The 18,986-nt window shown below is 47.4% G+C and overlaps 1 protein-coding gene across 1 annotated transcript in view; it reads right to left on the reverse strand.

The window, feature by feature from the left end:
- Positions 1 to 1,640: 1,640 nt before the first annotated feature.
- The window catches only part of LOC147120751 (beta-galactosidase-like), a 38,113-nt gene continuing 20,767 nt past the window's right edge, over positions 1,641 to 18,986 (reverse strand). The window contains exons 5-6 of the mRNA XM_085986992.1: positions 5,913 to 6,007; positions 1,641 to 2,849 (exon numbers count right to left, since the gene is read on the reverse strand). Coding sequence (XP_085843118.1) covers positions 2,826 to 2,849; positions 5,913 to 6,007 — 119 coding nt within the window. The 3' untranslated portion in view covers positions 1,641 to 2,825. The remainder of the gene's footprint in view (positions 2,850 to 5,912; positions 6,008 to 18,986) is intronic.

An 18,986-nucleotide genomic window follows, 5' to 3' on the forward strand; every position in this document is an offset into this window, starting at 1 on the left:
GGAGTGGGGAATGGCACTCAAAGGGTTGACAGTGGATAGGCAATGGAAAATTCAAGACCAAATGGGGGTATAGAATTTGTTCATCCCAGTTTGGCATAAAAATAAAACAAAAAAGGTGACTCAACCGTAACTAACAAGGGAAATTAGGGATAGCACAAGATCCAAGGAGAGGACATATGAATTGGCTAGAAAAAGCAATAATCCTGAGGATTGGGAGCAGTTTAGGATTCAACAAAGGAGGACAAAGGGATTAATTAAGAAAGGGAAAATAGAATATGAGAGTAAGCTAGCAGGGAACATAAAAACTGACTGTAAAAGCTTCTATAGATATGTGAAGAGAAAAAGATTGGTGAAGTCAAGCGTAGGTCCCTTGCAGTCAGAATCAGGGGAATTTATAATGGGAAACAAGGAAATGGCAGCCCAACTAAATACATATTTTGGTTCTGTCTTCACAAAGGAGGACACAAATAACCTCCCAGAGATGCCGGGGAACATAGGGTCTGATGAAAGGGAGGAACTGAAAGAAATCAGTATTTGTAGGGAAATGGTGTTAGGAAAATTGATGGGACTGAAGGCTGATAAATCCCCATGGCCTGATAATCTATATCCCAGGGTACTTAAGGAAGTGGCCCTAGAGATAGTAGATGCATTGCTGGTCATCTTCCAGAACTCTATAGACTCTGGAATGGTACCCATGGATTGGAGGATAGCTAATGTTACCCCGCTATTCAAAAAAGGTGGTAGAGAAAAAGCGGGGAATTATAGACCGGTAAGCCTGACATCGGTAGTGGGGAAAATGCTAGAGTCTATTATAAAAGATATAATAGCAGAGCACTTGGAAAGCAGTGACAGGATCGGACAAAGTCAACATGGATTTACAAAAGGTAAATCATGCTTGACTAATCTACTGGAATTTTTTGAGGATGTAACTGGTAAAATAGATAAGGGAGAACCAGTGGATGTGGTGTATTTGGACTTTCAGAAGGCTTTCGATAAGGTCCCACATAAGAGATTAGCGTGCAAAATTAAGGCACATGGGATTGGGGGCAAGGTATTGACTTGGATAGAGAACTGGTTGGCGGACAGAAAGCAAGGAGTTGGAATAAACGGGTTGTTTTCCGAGTGGCAGGCAGTGACTAGTGGGGTACCGCAAGGATCGGTCCTAGGACCCCAGCTGTTCACAATATATATTAATGATCTGGACGAGGGAATTGGATGTAATATCTCCAAATTTGCAGACGACACAAAGCTGGGTGGGAGGGTAAGCTGTGAGGAGGATGTCGTGAAACTCCAGTATGATTTGGACAGGTTGGGTGATTGGGCAGAAACATGGCAAATGCACTATAATGTGGATAAATGTGAGGTTATCCACTTTGGTGGCAAAAACAGGAAGGCAGATTATTATTTGAATGGCAATAGATTGGGAGAAGGGTAAGTGCAAAGAGACCTTGGTGTTATTGTGCACCAGTCACTGAAGGTAAGCATGCAGGTGCAGCAGGCGGTTAAGAAGGCAAATGGTATGCTGGCCTTCGTAGCAAGAGGGTTCGAGTACAGGAACAAGGATGTCTTGCTACAATTGTACAGGGCCTTGGTGAGACCGCACCTTGAGTATTGTGTGCAGTTTTGGTCACCTTACCTGAGGTAGGACGTTCTTGCCATGGAGGGAGTGCAGCGAAGATTCACCAGGCTGATACCTGGGATGGCAGGAATGACGTAGGAGGAGAGATTGTGTCGATTGGGCGTATACTCACTGGAGTTTAGAAGATTGAGAGGGGATCTCATCGAAACCTATAAAATTCTGTCAGGTCTGAACAGACTCGATGCAGGAAGGATGTTTCGGATGGCCGGGGAGTCCAGAACCAGGGGTCATAGTCTAAGGATAAGGGGTAAGCCATTTAGGACTGAAATGAGGAGGAACTTCTTCACCCAGAGAGTGGTGAACCTGTGGAATTCTCTGCCACAGAGGGCGGTGGAGGCCAGTTCATTAAATATATTCAAAAAAGAGTTGGATATATTTCTTGAGGCTAAAGGGATCAAGGGATATGGGGAAAAGGCAGGGACAGGGTACTGAATTTGGATGATCAGCCATGATCTCATTGAATGGCGGAGCAGGCTCAAAGGGCCGAATGGCCTACTCCTGCTCCTATCTTCTATGTTTCTATGTAGTGCAAGAGTCCCCTGTGGACATCCCCATCTCAAACAGATATACCACTTTGAATACTGTTGAGGGGGATGGCTTATCAGAGGAAGGCAGCAGCAGCCAACTTCCTGGCACCAGGGGTGGTCCTGCTGCACAAGACGGGAGGAAAAAGAGGGGTAGAGCTATAGTAATAGGGGATTCCATTGTAAGGGGAATAGATAGGCATTTCTGCGGCCGCAAACGAGACTCCAGGATGGTGTGTTGCCTCCCTGGTGCAAGGGTCAAGGATGTCTCAGAGCGGCTGCAGAACATTTTGGAAGGGGAGGGTGAACAGCCAGTTGTCGTGGTGCATATAGGTACCAACGATATAGGTAAAAACCAGGATGAGGTCCTAAAAGCTGAATATAGGGAGTTAGGAGGTAAAATATAAAATAGGACCTCAAAAGGTAGTAATCTCAGGATTGCTACCAGTGCCATGTGCTAGTCAGAGTAGAAATAGGAGGATATTTCAGATGAATACGTGGCTAGAGGAATGGTGCCAGGGGGAAGGATTCAAGTTCCTGGGACATTGGAACCGGTTCTGGGGGAGGTGGGACCAGCACAAACCGGACGGTTTGCACCTGGGCAGGGCCGGGACCGATGTCCTAGGGGGAATGTTTGCTAGTGCTCTGGGGGAGGGTTTAAACTAAAATGGCAGGGGGTTGGGAACCTGAGCAGGGAGACAGAGGAAAGGGAAACAAGGATAAAAGCAAAACATAGGAAGGAGAAAAACAAAAGTGGCAGTCAGAGAAATCAACAGTTTAAATCAAACATGGCCACAGTAAATAATAATTCTAATAGGTCTAAGAGCATTAAAAAAACAAGCCTGAAGGCTTTGTGTCTTAATGCGAGGAGCATTCGTAATAAGGTGGATGAATTAGCTGCGCAAATAGAGGTAAACGAATATGATTTGATTGGGATTACGGAAACATGGGTCCAGGGTAGCCAAGGCTCGGAACTCAACATCCAGGGGTATTCAATATTCAGGAAAGATAGGCAAAAAGGAAAGGGAGGTGGGGTAGCATTGCTGGTAAAAGAAGGGATTAACACAATTGTAAGGAAGGATATTAGCTCTGATGATGTGGAATCTGTATGGGTAGAACTGAGAAATACCATGGGGCAGAAAACGTTACCACGAGCGGTATATAGACCTCCAAACAGTAATGCAGAGGTTGGGGATGGCATTAAAAGGGAAATTAGAGAAGCGTGCAATAAGGGCACAGCAGTCATCATGGGTGACTTTAATCTAAATATAGATTGGGCCAACCAAATTAGTAACAATACTGTGCAGGGGGAATTCCTGGAGTGTTTACGGGATGGTTTCCTGGACCAATATGTCGAGGAACCAATCAGAGATCAGGCCATCTTAGACTGGGTATTATGTAATGAGAAAGGATTAATTAGCAATCTTGTTGTACGAGGCCCCTTGGGTCGGAGCGATCATAATATGATACAATTCTTCATTAAAATGGAGAATGAAGTAGTTGACTCAGAGACTAGGGTCCTGAATTTAAATAAAGGAAACTACAATGGTCTGAGGCGCGAGTTGGATGGGATTGTTTGGGGAATGTCACTCAAAGGGTTGACGGTGGATAGGCAATGGCAAACATTCAAAGACCGCATGGATGAACTACAGAATTTGTTCATCCCAGTTTGGCATAAAAATAAAACAAAAAAGGTGACTCAACCGTGGTTAACAAGGGAAATTAGGGATAGCATAAGATCCAAGGAGAGGGCATATAAATTGGCCAGAAAAAGCAGTAAACCTGAGGATTGGGAGTTTAGGATTCAACAAAGGAGGACAAAGGGATTAATTAAGAAGGGGAAAATAGAATGAGAGTAAGCTTGCAGGGAACATAAAAACTGACAGTAAAAGCTTTTATAGATGTGTGAAGAGAAAAAGATTGGTGAAGTCAAGCGTAGGTCCCTTGCAGTCAGAATCAGGGGAATTTATAATGGGAAACAAAGAAATGGCAGACCAATTAAATACATATTTTGGTTCTGTCTTCACAAAGGAGGACACAAAAAACCTCCCAGAGATGTCAGGGAACATCGGGTCTGCTGAAAGGGAGGAACTGAAAGTAATCATTATTTGTAGGGAAATGGTGTTAGGGAAATTGACGGGATTGAAAGCCGATAAATCCCCAGGGCCTGATAATCTACATCCTAGGGTACTTAAGGAAGTAGCCCTAGAAATCGTAGATGCATTGCTGATCATCTTCCAACATTCAATGGAATCCGGAACAGTACCCATGGATTGGAGGGTAGCTAATGTTACCCCACTATTCAAAAAAGGTGGTAGGGAGAAAATGGGGAATTACAGACCGGTAAGCCTGACATCGGTAGTGGGGAAAATGCTAGAGTCCATAATAAAAGATGTAATAGCAGAGCACTTGGAAAACAGTGGCAGGATGGGGCAAAGTCAACATGGATTTACGAAAGGTAAATCGTGCTTGACCAATCTACTGGAATTTTTTGAGTATGTAACTGGTAAAATAGATAAGGGAGAACCAGTGGATGTGGCGTATTTGGACTTTCAGAAGGCTCTCGATAAGGTCCCGCATAAGATTAGCGTGTAAAGTTAAGGCACATGGGATTGGGGGCAAGGTATTGACTTGGATGGAGAACTGGTTGGCAGACAGAAAGCAGAGTTGGAATGAACGGCTCTTTTTCCGAGTGGCAGGCAGTGACTAGTGGGGTACCGCAGGGATCGGTCCTTGGACCCCAGCTATTCACATATATATTAATGATGTAGACAAGGGAACTAGATGTAATTTCTCCAAGTTTGCAGACGACACAAAGCTGGGTGGGCGTGTGCTGTGAGGAGGATGCCGAGAAACTCCAGGATGATTTGGACAGGTTGGGTGATTGGGCAGAAGCATGGCAAATGCAACATAACGTGGATAAATGCGAGGTTATCCACTTTGGTGGCAAAAACAGGGAGGCAGATTATTATCTGAATGGCAATAGGTTGGGAGAAGGGGAAGTGCAACGCGACCTGGGCATCCTTGTGCACCAGTCGTTGAAGGTAAGCATGCAGGTGCAGCAGGCAGTTAAGGCGGCAAATGGTATGTTGGCCATCGTAGCGAGAGGGTTTGAGTACAGGAACAAGGATGTCTTGCTGCAGTTATACAGGGCCTTGGCGAGACCACATCTCAAGTATTGTGTACAGTTTTGGTCGCCTTATCTGAGGAAGGATGTTCTTGCCATGGAAGGAGTTCAGCAAAGATTCACCAGGCTGATACCTGGGATGGCAGGAATGACGTATGAGGAGAGATTGGGTCGATTGGGCTTATACTCGCTGGAGTTTAGAAGAATGAGAGGGGATCTCACTGAAACTTATAAAATTCTGACAGGACTGGACAGACTAGATGCAGGAAGGATGTTCCCGATGATCGGGGAGTCCAGAACCAGGGGTCACAGTCTAAAGATAAGGGGTAAGCCATTTCGGGCAGAAATGAGGAGGAATTTCTTCACCCAGAGAGTGGTGAAACTGTGGAATTCTCTACTACAGAAGGCAGTAGAGGCCAATTCATTAAATATATTCAAGAAGGAGTTGGATATATTTCTTAAGGCTAAAGGGATCAAGGGGTATGGGGAGAAAGCAGGGACAGGGTACTGAATTTGGATGATCAGCCATGATCTCATTGAATGGCGGCGCAGGCTCAAGGGGTCAAATGGCCTACTCCTGTTTCTATGAGAGAGAGCTAGGGCGAGAGCCAGATCCTCTCACCTGGACGCTGATGATGGGCCCGCCGTTCTGGTACATTAAGGGTTTCATCTTTGGCAACAGAACCGCAAACCATTTATCCACAGCCGCCAGATAATCTGAGGGGAAGAAGAATTTATCATCACAGGATCAGCAGTCTGAGCTCACCCGGCCCTTCCCCTGGTGTCCTGTCCTGTGGGACTGGGCCCTTCCCCTGGTACATAACATAAGAAATAGGAGCAGGAGTCGGCCATTCGGCCCTTCGAGCCTGCTCCACCATTCAATGAGATCATGGCTGATCTTCTGCCTCAACTCCATTCACCGGCCCTATCGCCATATCCCTTGATGCCCTTACTAGTCAGAAATCTATCAACTTCTGTTTTGAATATACCCAATGACTGAGCCTCCACAGCCCTCTGGGGTAGAGAATTCCAAAGATTCACCACCCTCTGAAGAAATTTCTTCTCATCTCAGTCCTGAATGGCCGACCCTTTATCCTGAGGCTGTGGCCCCTGGTTCTAGATCCCCCAGCCAAGGGAAACATTTTCCCAGCATCCAGCCTATCAAGCCCTGTAATAATTTTGTATGCTTCAATGAGATCCCCTCTCATTCATCTGAATTCAAGAGAATACAGGCCTAGTTTACTCAATCACTTCTCATACAACAGTCTCACCATCCCAGGAATCAATCTCATGAACCTTCGTTGCACTCCCTCTATGGCAAGTATATCCTTCCTTAGGTAAGGAGACCAAAATTGTACACAGTACTCCAGGTGTGGTCTCACCAAGGCCCTATATAATTGGAGTAAGACTCCTTTACTCAAATCCTCTTGTAATGAAGGCCAGCATACCATTTGCCTTCCTAATGGCTTGCTGCACCTGCACATTCACTTTCAGTGACTCATGTACAAGGACACCCAGGTCCCTTTGAGCATCTGCATTCCCCAATCTTTCACCATTTAGGAAATACTCTGCCTTTGTTTTTTCTACCAAAGTGGATAACTTCACATTTATCCACATTATATTCCATCTGCCATGTTCTCACCCACTCACTGAGCCTGTCGAGATCCCCCTGAAGACTCTTCACATCCTCTTCACAACTGACACTGCCACCTAGCTTTGTATCATCAGCAAATTTGGAAATGTTATATTTAGTCCCCTCATCCAAATCATTGATATCGATTGTGAATAGCTGGGGCCCAAGCACCAATCCTTGTGGTACCCCACTAGTCACAGCCTGCCATCCTGAAAAAGACCCGTTTATTCCTACTCTTTGTTTTCTGTCTGTTAACCAATTTTCAGTCCATGGTAGTATATTACCCCCAATTCCATGTGCCCTAATTTTGTTCACCAACCTCTTGTGTGGGATCTTATCGAAGGCCTTCTGAAAATCCAAATACACCACATCTACCAGTTCCCCTTTGTCTACTCCACTAGTTACATCCTCAAAGAACTCCAATAGGTTTGTTGAACAGAATTTCCCTTTCATAAATCCATGTTGACTCTGCCCAATCTCACTATTAGTTTCTAAGTGCTCAGTTATTGCATCCTTTACAATAGATTCCAGCATTTTCCCAACTACTGATGTGAGGCTAACAGGTTTGTAGTTCCCCGTTTTCTCTCTCCCTCCTTTCTTAAATAGCGGGGTTACATTTGCTATCCGCCAATCTGCAGGAACCATTCCAGAATCTATAGAATTTTGGAAGATGACAACCAATGTGTCCACTATCCCAATGGCCACCTCTTTCAAAACCCTAGGATGTAGGTCATCCGGTCCTTGGGATTTATCAACTTTTAGTCCCATTAATTTTGCTAGTACTGTTTTTTTACTAATAATAATTACTTTAAGTTCCTCATTCTCGCCACACCCTTGGTTTTCTCGTATTTCTGGGAGGTTTTTTGTGTCTTCCTCCGTGAAGACAGAAACAAAGTATTTATTTAATTTCTCAGCCATTTCCTCATTCCCCATTATAAATTCTCCCGTCTCTGACTGTAAAGGATCTACATTTAGCTTCGCCAGTCTTTTCCTTTTCACATACCTATAGAAGCTTTTACAATCCGTTTTTATATTTTTCGCTAGTTTGTGCTCATATTCCATTTTCCCTTTCTTTATCAATTTCTTGGTCCCCCTTTGCTGATTTCTAAAAAGATCCCAATCCTCAGGCTGACTGCTTTTTCTGGCAACTTTATAAGCTTCCTCCTTTGACTTAATACTAGCTTTAATTTCTTTTGTTAGCCATGGTTGGATCACTTTTCCTTTTGGGTTTTTATGCCCTAGAGGAATATGTGTTTGTTGTAAATTATGCATTATTTCCTTGAATGTTAGCCATTGTATGCCCGCGGTAGCAGTGGGGGAATTAAAAACCAGAGCGTGTCAGGAAGGGACAGAATGTATAATGATAAAGGTAAAGTAGTAAAAGCAGGAATAAATTGTCAGAAAACATGTTTGAAAGTTCTTTATCTGAATGCACGCAGCATTCGTAAAAAAATTGACGGTACAAATAACTACACATGGGTATGATCTGGTGGCCATTACGGAAACATGGCTGCAAGATAATCATGACTGGGAACTAAACATACAAGGGTATTTGACAATTAGGAAGGACAGACAGGAAGGAAAGGGAGGTGGGGTTGCTATGTTAATCAAGGATGGAATCACTGCAATAGTGAGAAATGATATTGGGTCAAAGGATCAGGATAGTGAAATAGTTTGGGTGGAGATAAGGAATAATAAGGGGAAAAAGTCACAAGTGGGCGTAGTCTCTAGGCCCCCTAACAGTTGCAACTCTGTTGGTCGGAGTATAAATCAGGAAATAGTTGGGGCTTGTAATAAGGAAACAGCTATAATCATGGGGGATTTTAACTTTCATATTGACTGGACTAATCAAATTGGGCATGGCAGCCTTAAGGAAGAGTTCATAGAGTGTATTAGGGACGGGTTCCTTGAGCAGTATGTAACTGAACCAACCAGGGGGCAGGCAATCTTAGATCTGGTCCTGTGTAATGAGACAGGATTAATAAAAAAATGTCCTAGTAAAGGATCCCCTTGGAATGAGTGACCATAATATGGTTGAATTCCAAATTCAGTTTGAGGATGAGAGAGTTGGATCTCAAACCAGCGTACTGAGCTTAAATAAAGGAGACTATGAAGGTATGAGAGTAGAATTGACTAAAGTGGACTGGGAAAACAGATTAAAGTGTAAGACGGTACAAGAGCAGTGGTCTACATTCAAGGAGATATTTCACATCTTTCAAGATAAATATATTCCACTGAGGAAAAAGGGGAATAAAAGAAAAGACAGCCATCCGTGGCTTAGTAAAGTAATAAAGGATAGTATCCAACTGAAAACAAGGGCATATAAAGTAGCCAAATCTAGTGGGAGGATAGAAGATTGGGAAGCATTTAAAAGCCAGCAAACAATAACTAAAAGATTAATTAAGAAAGGGAAGATAGATTATGAAAGTAAACTAGCAAAAAATATAAAAACAGATAGCAAGAGTTTCTACAGCTATATAAAAATAAAAAGGGTGGCTAAAGTGAACGTTGGTCCCTTAGAGGATGGGACTGGGAAACTAGTGGTGGGGAACATGGAGATGGCAAAGACGCTGAACAAATATTTTGTATCAGTCTTTACAGTAGAGGACACTAAAAATATCCCAACACTGGACAAACAGGGGGCAATGGGGGGGGGGGGGGGGAGGGGGAGGAGCTAAACACGATTAAAATCACTAAGGAGATGGTACTCAGTAAAATAATGGGACTTAAGGCGGATAAATCCCCCGGACCTGATGGCCTACATCCTAGGATCTTGAGAGAAGTGGCGGTAGGGATTGTGGATGCATTGGTGATTATTTTCCAGAACTCCCTGGACTCAGGAAAGGTCCCGGCAGATTGGAAAACTGCTAACGTAACACCCTTATTTAAGAAGGGAAGTAGACAAAAAGCTGGAAACTATAGACCAGTTAGCCTAACATCTGTGGTTGGCAAAATGTTGGAGTCCATTATTAAGGAAACAGTAACAGAGCATTTGGATAAACATAATTTAATAGGACAGAGTCAGCATGGTTTTATGAAGGGGAAGTCATGTTTGACAAATTTGCTCGAATTCTTTGAGGATGTAACATACAGGGTGGATAAAGGGGAACCAGTGGATGTAGTGTATTTGGACTTCCAAAAGGCATTTGACAAGGTTCCACACAAAAGATTACTGATCAAGATAAAAAAATCACGGGATTGGGGGTAATATACTGGCATGGGTGGAAGATTGGCTATCTAACAGAAAACAAAGAGTTGGGATAAATGGTTCGTTCTCGGGCTGGCAATCAGTAACTAGTGGTGTTCCGCAGGGGTCAGTGCTGGAACCCCAACTCTTTACAATCTATATTAACGATTTGGAGGAAGGGACCGAGTGCAACATATCCAAGTTTGCCGACGATACAAAGATGGGAGGGAAAGCAGTGAGTGAGGAGGACATAAAAAAACCTGCAAAAGGACATAGACAGGCTAAGTGAGTGGGCAGAGATTTGGCAGATGCAATATATTGTTGGAAAGTGTGAGGTTATGCACTTTGGCAGAAAAAAATCAAAGAGCAAGTTATTATCTAAATGGAGAGAAACTGAAAAGTGCTACAGTACAAAGGGATCTGGGGGTCCTGGTGCATGAAACACAAAAAGTTAGTATGTAGTTGATCAGGAAGGCCAATGGAATCTTGGCTTTTATTGCAAGGGGGATGGAGTATAAAAACAGGGAAGTCTTGCTGCAGTTATACAGGGTATTGGTGAGGCTACACCTGGAATACTGCGTACAGTTTTGGTTTCCATATTTAAGAAAAGATATACTTGCTCTCGAGGCGGTTCAGAGAAGGTTCACTCGGTTGATTCCGGAGATGAGGGGGTTGACGTATGAGGAAAGGTTGAGTAGGTTGGGACTCTACTCATTGGAGTTCAGAAGAATGAGAGGCGATCTTATCGAAACATTAAGATTGTGAGGGGGCTTGATCGGGTGGATGCAGTGAGGATGTTTCCACTGATGGGTGAGACTAGAACTAGGGGCTGCCCTTTCAAAACTGAGATGAGGAGAAACTTCTTCACTCAGAGGGTAGTAAATCTATGGAATTTGCCACCCCAGAGAGCTGCGGAAGCTGCAACATTAAATAAATTTAAAATGGAGATAGACAGTTTCCTAGCAGATAAGGGAATTAGGGGTTACGGGGAGAGGGCAGAGAAGTGGACGCGAGTCTAGATTTGGATCAGCCATGATCCTATTGAATGGCGGAGCAGGCCCGAGGGGCCGTATGGCCTACTCCTGCTCCTACTTCTTATGTTCTTATGTTCATACCTTTTAGTGTAGTCTCCCAATCTACCATGGCCAACTTGTCCCTCATACCCTTGTAGTTTCCCCTGTTTAGATTGAAGACCTTAGTTTCAGATTGGACTACATCACTCTCAAACTTAATGTAAAATTCAATCATATTATGGTCACTTGTCCCTAAAGGCCCCTTTACCACAAGATTATTGATTAGCCCATTCTCACTACACAGTGCCAGATCTAGAATCGCCTGTTCCCTGGTTGGTTCCTCCACATACTGATCCAGGAAACCATCTCGCATGCATTCCAAGAATTCGTCCTCCACACCATGAGGTAATTTGATTTGCCCAGTCAATATGTAGATTAAAGTCCCCCATGATTACCGTATTGCCCTTGTTACATGCACTTCTAATTTCTTGATTGATACTGTGCCCTACATTACCACTACTGTTTGGTGGCCTATACACAACTCCCACCAATGTTTTCCGCCCTTTGCTGTTTCTCAGCTCCACCCAAACTGATTCCAGTTCTACATCACGATCTGCCGAGCCAAGATCTTTTATCTCTACCGTACTGATCTCATCCCTTATTAACAGCGTTAAGTCACCTCCTTTTCCTTTTGGTCTGTCCTTCCTAAATGTTGAGTACCCTGGAACATTCCGTTCCCAGCTTTGGTTACCCTGCAACCATGTCTCTGTAATGGCAATTACATCATACCCATTTACTTCTATTAGTGCCATTAATTCATCCACCTTGTTGCGAATGCTACGTGCATTTAGATAAACTGCCTTCAACTTTGCCGGTTTTATATTTTTCTGCATTTTGACCCTTTTTACTGTTGGCCTTTGTTTCTGCTCCCGACTAGTTTTGCTGACTACTTTTCGAACTTGCACTTCCAGCTTTGTTTCTCTCCGTTCTGGGCCCACACAAGTGTCGTGCCCCGCGGGACCGGGCCCTTCCCCCCCCCCCCGTGCCCTGCACCGCGGGACCGGGCCCTTCCCCCCCCCCCCCCCCGGTGCCCCGCGGGACCGGGCCCTCCCCCCCCCGGTGCCCCGCGGGACCGGGCCCTTCCCCCCCCCCCCCACGGTGCCCCGCGGGACCGGGCCCTTTCCCCCCCCCCCCGGTGCCCCGCGGGACCGTGCCCTTCCCCCCGGTGCCCCGCGGGACCGGGCCCTTCCCCCCGGTGCCATGCACTGTGGTAGAGTAATTGGTAGAAGGATTAGCAGGGAGTTGAGAACGTTTTTCACCCAGAGGGTAGTGGGGGTCTGGAACTCACTGCCTGAAAGGGTGGGAGAGGCAGAAACCCTCATCACATTTAAAAAGTACTTGGATACGCCCTTGAAGTGCCGTAACCTACAGGGCAACGGACCGAGAGCTGGACAGTAGGATTAGGCTGGAGCACTCCATTTTGGCCGGTACGGACACGATGGGCTGAATGGCCTCCTTCTATGCTGTAAATTTCTAAGATTCTATGATTCACCAGTCCGTCCATGTCCTCCTGAAGTCTGTTACTATCCTTCTCTCTGTTTACTACATTTCTCAGTTTTGTGTCATCTGCAAACTTTGAAATTATGCCCTGTATACCAAAGTCCAGTCATTAATATACATCAAAAAGCAGCGGTCCTCATACCGACCCCTGGGGACACCACTGTACACTTCCCTCAGTCTGAAAAACAACCGTTCACCACTACTCTCTGCTTTCTGTCCCACAGCCAATCCTGTATCCATGCTGCCACTGTCCCTTTAATCCCATGGGCTTCAATTTTGAGAACAAGTCTATTCTGTGGAACTTTGTCAAACGCTTTTTGAAAATCCATATACACAACATCAACCCTCTCCGTTAATTCATCAAGGAGCTCGATCAAGTTAGTCAAATATGATTTGCCTTTAACAAATCCGGGCTGACTTTCATTTATTAGCCCATACTTTTCCAAATAAGAATTAATTTTGTCCTGGATTATTGTCTCCAAAAGTTCCCCAGCGATCGGCTGACTGGCCTGTACTTGCCGGGTTTATCCCTCCTTTTTTGAACAGGGATGTAACATTCGTAACCTTCCTCCAGTTGAGTACTTTTACGCTCGATTGTTCCTCGTCAATTTCCATAAGTATTCTAAACCTGATGATATTATGATCACTGTTCCCCAAATGCTCTTCCACTGAAACACGCTCCACTTGATTCCCCAGAACTAGATCCAGCATTGCTTCCTTCCTCGTTGGGCTGGAAACACACTGATCAACAAAGTTCTCTTGTACAGATTTCAGGAATTCCTCCCCCTCTTTACACTGTTAATATCCCAGTCTATATTAGGATAATTGAAGTCCCCCATTATCACTACTCTATAGTTCTTACACCGCTCTGTAATTTACCTGAGAATTTGCTCCTCTATCTCCGTCCCACTATTTGGTGACCTATAGTAGACACCCAGCAGTGTAATAGCTCCTCTATTGTTCCTTAATTCAAATCAAATCGATTCAGCCTTTGAACCGTCAACGACATCATCCCTCTCCAGTGCGATCATAGTTTCACTGATCAATAGTGCCACCTGATGCGCTATCAATTACTCATAAAAGACTGAGAGTTAAGAGAGTAACTAAAGGCTTTTATTAACAAAAGAATGAAGGTCTGCCTCGAGTGGTCGACCGGTCCAGAATACAAAGGGGGCTGGGGAGCAGTCACCTTTATACTAGGACTTGTGGGAGGAGTCAGCCGAGGCATGTCCAGGCATGTACACAGTGGAATACAAACAGTGGTTTACCACATTCACCCCTTGTTTAAAATTGAGTCCGGCGGGGTAAAGTGTATTAAAAGTTAGTGTATTGGAGTCTCTCCGGAGGTCTTGTCTGCCGCTGTGATCGGCGTGGCGACGGCAGGGGTAGTGGAGCTTCCGGCATCGAGTCCCGCGTAGGCTGTGGCACAGGCGTATCGTCCTCGTAGGTGTCGAGCGGGTCGCTGGGCCCAGGCCTGCCGTCTGCTGGGGCTGGATATCGGATCGTGGGGGGGGGGGGGGGGGGGGGGGTGGTAGTGAGTAGTGGGTTACTGCGGCCCCCGAGGGTGCAAGGTCTCTTATGGAGACTGTGTCCTCCCGCCCGTCCGGGTATGCAATGTAAGCATACTGGGGGTTGGCGTGGAGGAGGTCGACCCTCTCGACCAGGGGGTCTGTTTTATAGGTCCTCACGTGCCTTCTCAGTAGGACCGGCCCTGGGAACGTCAGCCATGGCGGTAGCGATGTCCCCGATGTGGACTTCCTTGGGAAGACAAACATTTTCTCATGAGGGGTGGCGTTAGTGGCAGTGCAGAGCAGTGACCGAATAGAGTGGAGCGCATCGGGGAGCACATCCTGCCAGCGGGAGGTTGGAAGGCCCCTAGACTTTAAGGCTAGCAGGGCGGCCTTCCAAACTGTCGCATTTTCTCTTTCCACCTGTCCGTTCCCCCGGGGGTTGTAACTGGTGGTCCTGCTTGTGGCAATACCCCTAGTTAGCAGGTACTGACGGAGTTCGTCGCTCATAAACGATGAGCCCCGGTCGCTATGGATCTAGCTGGGGAAACCGAACAGGGTGAAGAGGTCGTTCAGACATTTAATGACCGTGGCACTGGTCATGTCCGGGCAGGGGATGGCGAACGGGAAACGGGAGTACTCATCAATAATATTGAGGAAGTACACATTGCGGTCGGAGGAGGGGAGAGGCCCTTTAAAATCAACGCTCAGGCGCTCGAAGGGGCGAGTGGCTTTTATCAGGTGGGCCCTGTCTGGTCTATAAAAGTGCGGTTTGCACTCAGCGCAGACTTGGCAGTTCCTGGTCATGGTCCTGACCTCCTCAATAGAGTAAGGCAGGTTGCGGGCCTTGATGAAGTGGAAGAACCTGGTGACGCCCGGGTGGCAGAGGTCATTGTGGAGGGCCCGCAGTCTATCGATCTGCGCGCTGGCGCAGGTGCCACGCGATAGCGCATCCGGGGGTTCATTGAGCTTCCCGGGCTGGTACAAGATCTCGTAATTGTAGGTGGAAAGTTCGATTCTCCACCTCAAGATCTTGTCATTTTTGATTTTGCCCCTCTGCTTGTTGTTAAACATGAAAGCAACTGAACGTTGGTCAGTGAGCAGGGTAAATCGTTTTCCGGCCAGGTAGTGCCTCCAATGACGCACAGCCTCCACAATCGCCTGGGCCTCCTTCTCAACAGCGGAGTGTCTGGTCTCCGGGCCTCGGAGGGTTCGTGAAAAGAAGGCCACGGGTCTCCCCGCCTGATTGAGGGTAGCGGCCAGGGCAAAGTCGGACGCGTCGCTTTCCACCTGGAAGGGGATGGATTCGTCCACTGCGTGCATGGTGGCTTTGGCAATGTCTTCCTTGATACGGTGGAAGGCTAAGCGGGCCTCTGCCGTCAAGGGAAAAGAGGTGGACTTGATCAGCGGATGGGCCTTGTCCGCATAGTAGGGGACCCACTGGGCATAATAGGAGAAAAACCCTAGGCACCTCTTCAGGGCCTTGAGGCAGTGGGGCAGTGGGAGTTCCATAAGGGGACGCATCCGGTCGGGGTCGGGGCCGATGACTCAGTGTTCCACAACACAGCCAAGGATGGCGAGGCGGTTTGTGCGGAATATGCACTTCTCCTTGTTATATGTCAGGTTCAGGAGTTGGACGGTGCGGAGGAATTTTTCGAGGTTTGCGTCATGGTCCTGCAAGTCACGGCCGCAGATGGTCACATTGTCCAGATATGAGAAAGTGGCCTGCAACGCATTTTGATCTACCATCCGGTCCATCTCCCTTTGGAAGACGGAGACCCCGTTGGTGACGCCAAAGGGAACCCTAAGGAAGTGATAGAGGCGGCCGTTTGCCTCAAAGGCAGTATACTGGCGGTCCTCAGGGCGGATAGGGAGCTGGTGGTACACTGATTTCAGGTCAATGGTCGAGAAGACGCGGTACTGTGCGATCTGGTTGACCATATCAGCTATGCGGGGGAGTGGGTAGGCGTCCAGCAGTGTGTAGCGATTTATTGTCTGGCTGTAGTCGATGACCAGGCGCTGCTTCTCGCCGGTCTTAACGACCACAACCTGGGCTCGCCAGGGGCTGGTGCTGCCCTCAATAATCCCTTCCTTCAGGAGCCGCTCCACTTCGGTTTTAATGAAAACCCTGTCCCCGGCACTGTATCGCCTGCTCTTTGTGGCGATGGGCTTACAGTCGGGGGTGAGGTTAGCAAACAGTTGGGGGGGGGGGGTGACTCTGAGTGTGGAGAGGTTGCACCTGGTGCGCGGCGGGCAATTTGGAAGCTGCTGGCTGCGGACTGTGAGTGGGGGTAGGGGTCCACCGTACGCCATCGTAACACTTTTAAGGTGGCACTGAAAATCTAACCCCAGCAGGACGGCAGCGCAGAGGTCGGGCAGGACCAGAAGTTTAAAATGATCGTACACGGTCCCGTCTACTACGAGTGTCACTACGCAGTAGCCGCCGATGTCCGCCGACTGGGACTCGGAGGCCATAGAAATCCGCTGGTGCGCAGGCAGGACTGGGAGAGAGCAACGCCGCACCGTGTCGGGGTGGATGAAGCTCTCCGTGCTCCCAGAGTCAAAAAGGCAGATTGTATCGTGACCATTTACCTTAATGTCCGTTGTGGAGCTGGCCAGCTGGTGCGGTCTCGCTTGGTCCAGTGTAACGGATGCCAGCGTAGGGGTCGGTGTGTCGCTGCGGGTATCAGATGAGGCGGTGTTGGGGGCCTGCTGCGTTCCGGCTGTCGTCCAAGATGGCGGCGTCCATGATCCCCATGTGGCTGGAGGCATCCAAAATGGCTGCTGTACCGGTGGTTCGCACATGGCCGGGGAGGCCCAAGATGGCGGCCCGCATGGCCCACACGCGGCGCTGCTGGGGTTCGGGGTGGCTTTGGCCCTGCAGACGTTAGCGTAGTGTCCCTTCTTCCCGCAGCCCGAGCAGATCGCGTTTTTCGCCGGGCAGCGTGCTCTGCGGTGTTTTGCCTGGCCACAGAAGTAGCATTTCTGGCCTTGGGGCACTGCTGTCTGGCCTTGGGACACTGCTGCGGTAGTTGGGCCGTTGCTGGGGTGTGGCTGGGGTGGCACGGCGCTATGAGGCGGTCCTACCGTGTCCCAGGCTGTCATTCCCCGCGGCGTCCACGGTGCAGAGGAGTAGGCATCCATGCCCCGGTAGGCTGCATCCAGTGATAGTGCGAGTTCAGAGGCCTTGTTGAGGTCGAGGTCACTCTGCTCCAACAGTCGCTGTCGGGTGTAATTGGATCTGTGGCCTGCTACAAAAGCGTCCCGGATAAGTTCCTCTGTGTACACGGCGGCCTTTACATCCTTACAACCACAGGCCCGGCCAAGCACAGACAGTGCCTGAAGGTATTCCACGGTCGATTCCCCAGGTTTTTGTTTACGACTCCCCAGAAGGTGCCTGGCGTACACTTCGTTCACTGGGCGCGTGTACTGGTCCTTGAGGAGCTTGATAGCGTCCGCGTACGAGGTCGCGTCTTGGATGACCGAGTACACTCGGTGGTTCACTTTGGAGGTCAGGACATCCAGTTTGTCCTCGTCCGATTTGATTGCTGCGGAGGCGGTCAGGAATTTTTCGAAACACTTAAGCCAGTGAGTAAACTTGGTGGATGAGTCCGCCTCCCGATGATCTAAGTCCAGGCATGCTGGTGTGAGGATCTTCTCCATTATAAAAATTTGTTAATAAAATTGATGCACTATCAATTACTCATAAAAGACTGAGAGTTAAGAGAGTAACTAAAGGCTTTTATTAACAAAAGAATGAAGGTCTGCCTCGAGTGGTCGACCGGTCCAGAATACAAAGGGGGCTGGGGAGCAGTCACCTTTATACTAGGACTTGTGGGAGGAGTCAGCCGAGGCATGTCCAGGCATGTACACAGTGGAATACAAACAGTGGTTTACCACACCACCCACCTACTTTTTTCTTTCCCTTTCTTTCCTGAATACCTTATAGCCAGGAATATTAAATTCTCAATCCTCCCTTGTTTGAGCCAGGTCTCTGTTATTACCACTATATCATAGTCCCATGTGGTGACTTGTGCCTGCAGCTCACCAACCTTATTCACCAGGCTCCGTGCATTTACGCATGTAAACTCCAAGCCCATCTTTGTCTTCCTCGCATTTGCCCCTGTCTGATCCTCCTATTTCTGAACTATTCTTTACTCTAGTGCTATTTGCCTCTCCCAGTCCTCTCTGCACCTTGTTTCTCCTTTCGAATGCTTCATCCCGGTGCCCCTCCCACTGCCAAATTTGCTGGAGTTCTTGGAGGATGTAACGAGCAGGGTGGATAAGGGTGAGCCAGTGGATGTGGTGTATTTGGATTTCCAGAAGGCATTCGATAAGGTGCCACATAATAGTTTACTGCACAAGATAAGAGCTCACAGGGTTGGGGGTAATATATTAGCATGGATAGAGGATTGGCAAATTAACAGAAAGCAGAGTCGGGATAAATGGGTCATTTTCATAGAAACAAAGAAGATAGGAGCAGGATTAGGCCATTCAGCCCTTCGAGCCTGCTCCGCCATTCAATGAGATCATGGCTGATCATTGAAATTCAGTACCCTGTCCGGTTGGCAAATGGTAACTAGTGGGGGGCCACAGGGATCGGTGCTGGGGCCTCAACTATTTACAATCTACATTAATGACTTGGCTGAAGGGACCGAGTGTAATGTAGCCAAGTTTGCGGATGATACAAAGATGGGTGGGAAAGCAAGTTGTGCAGAGGACTCAAAGAATCTGCAGAGGGATATAGACAGGCTAAGTGAGTGGGCAAACATTTGGGAGATGGAGTATAATGTGG

The sequence above is a fragment of the Somniosus microcephalus genome, chromosome 4 (genome assembly GCF_052327205.1).
Source record: "Somniosus microcephalus isolate GS21.2 chromosome 4, FLI_Smic_1.0, whole genome shotgun sequence".
NCBI classification, from domain to species: Eukaryota; Metazoa; Chordata; class Chondrichthyes; order Squaliformes; family Somniosidae; genus Somniosus; species Somniosus microcephalus.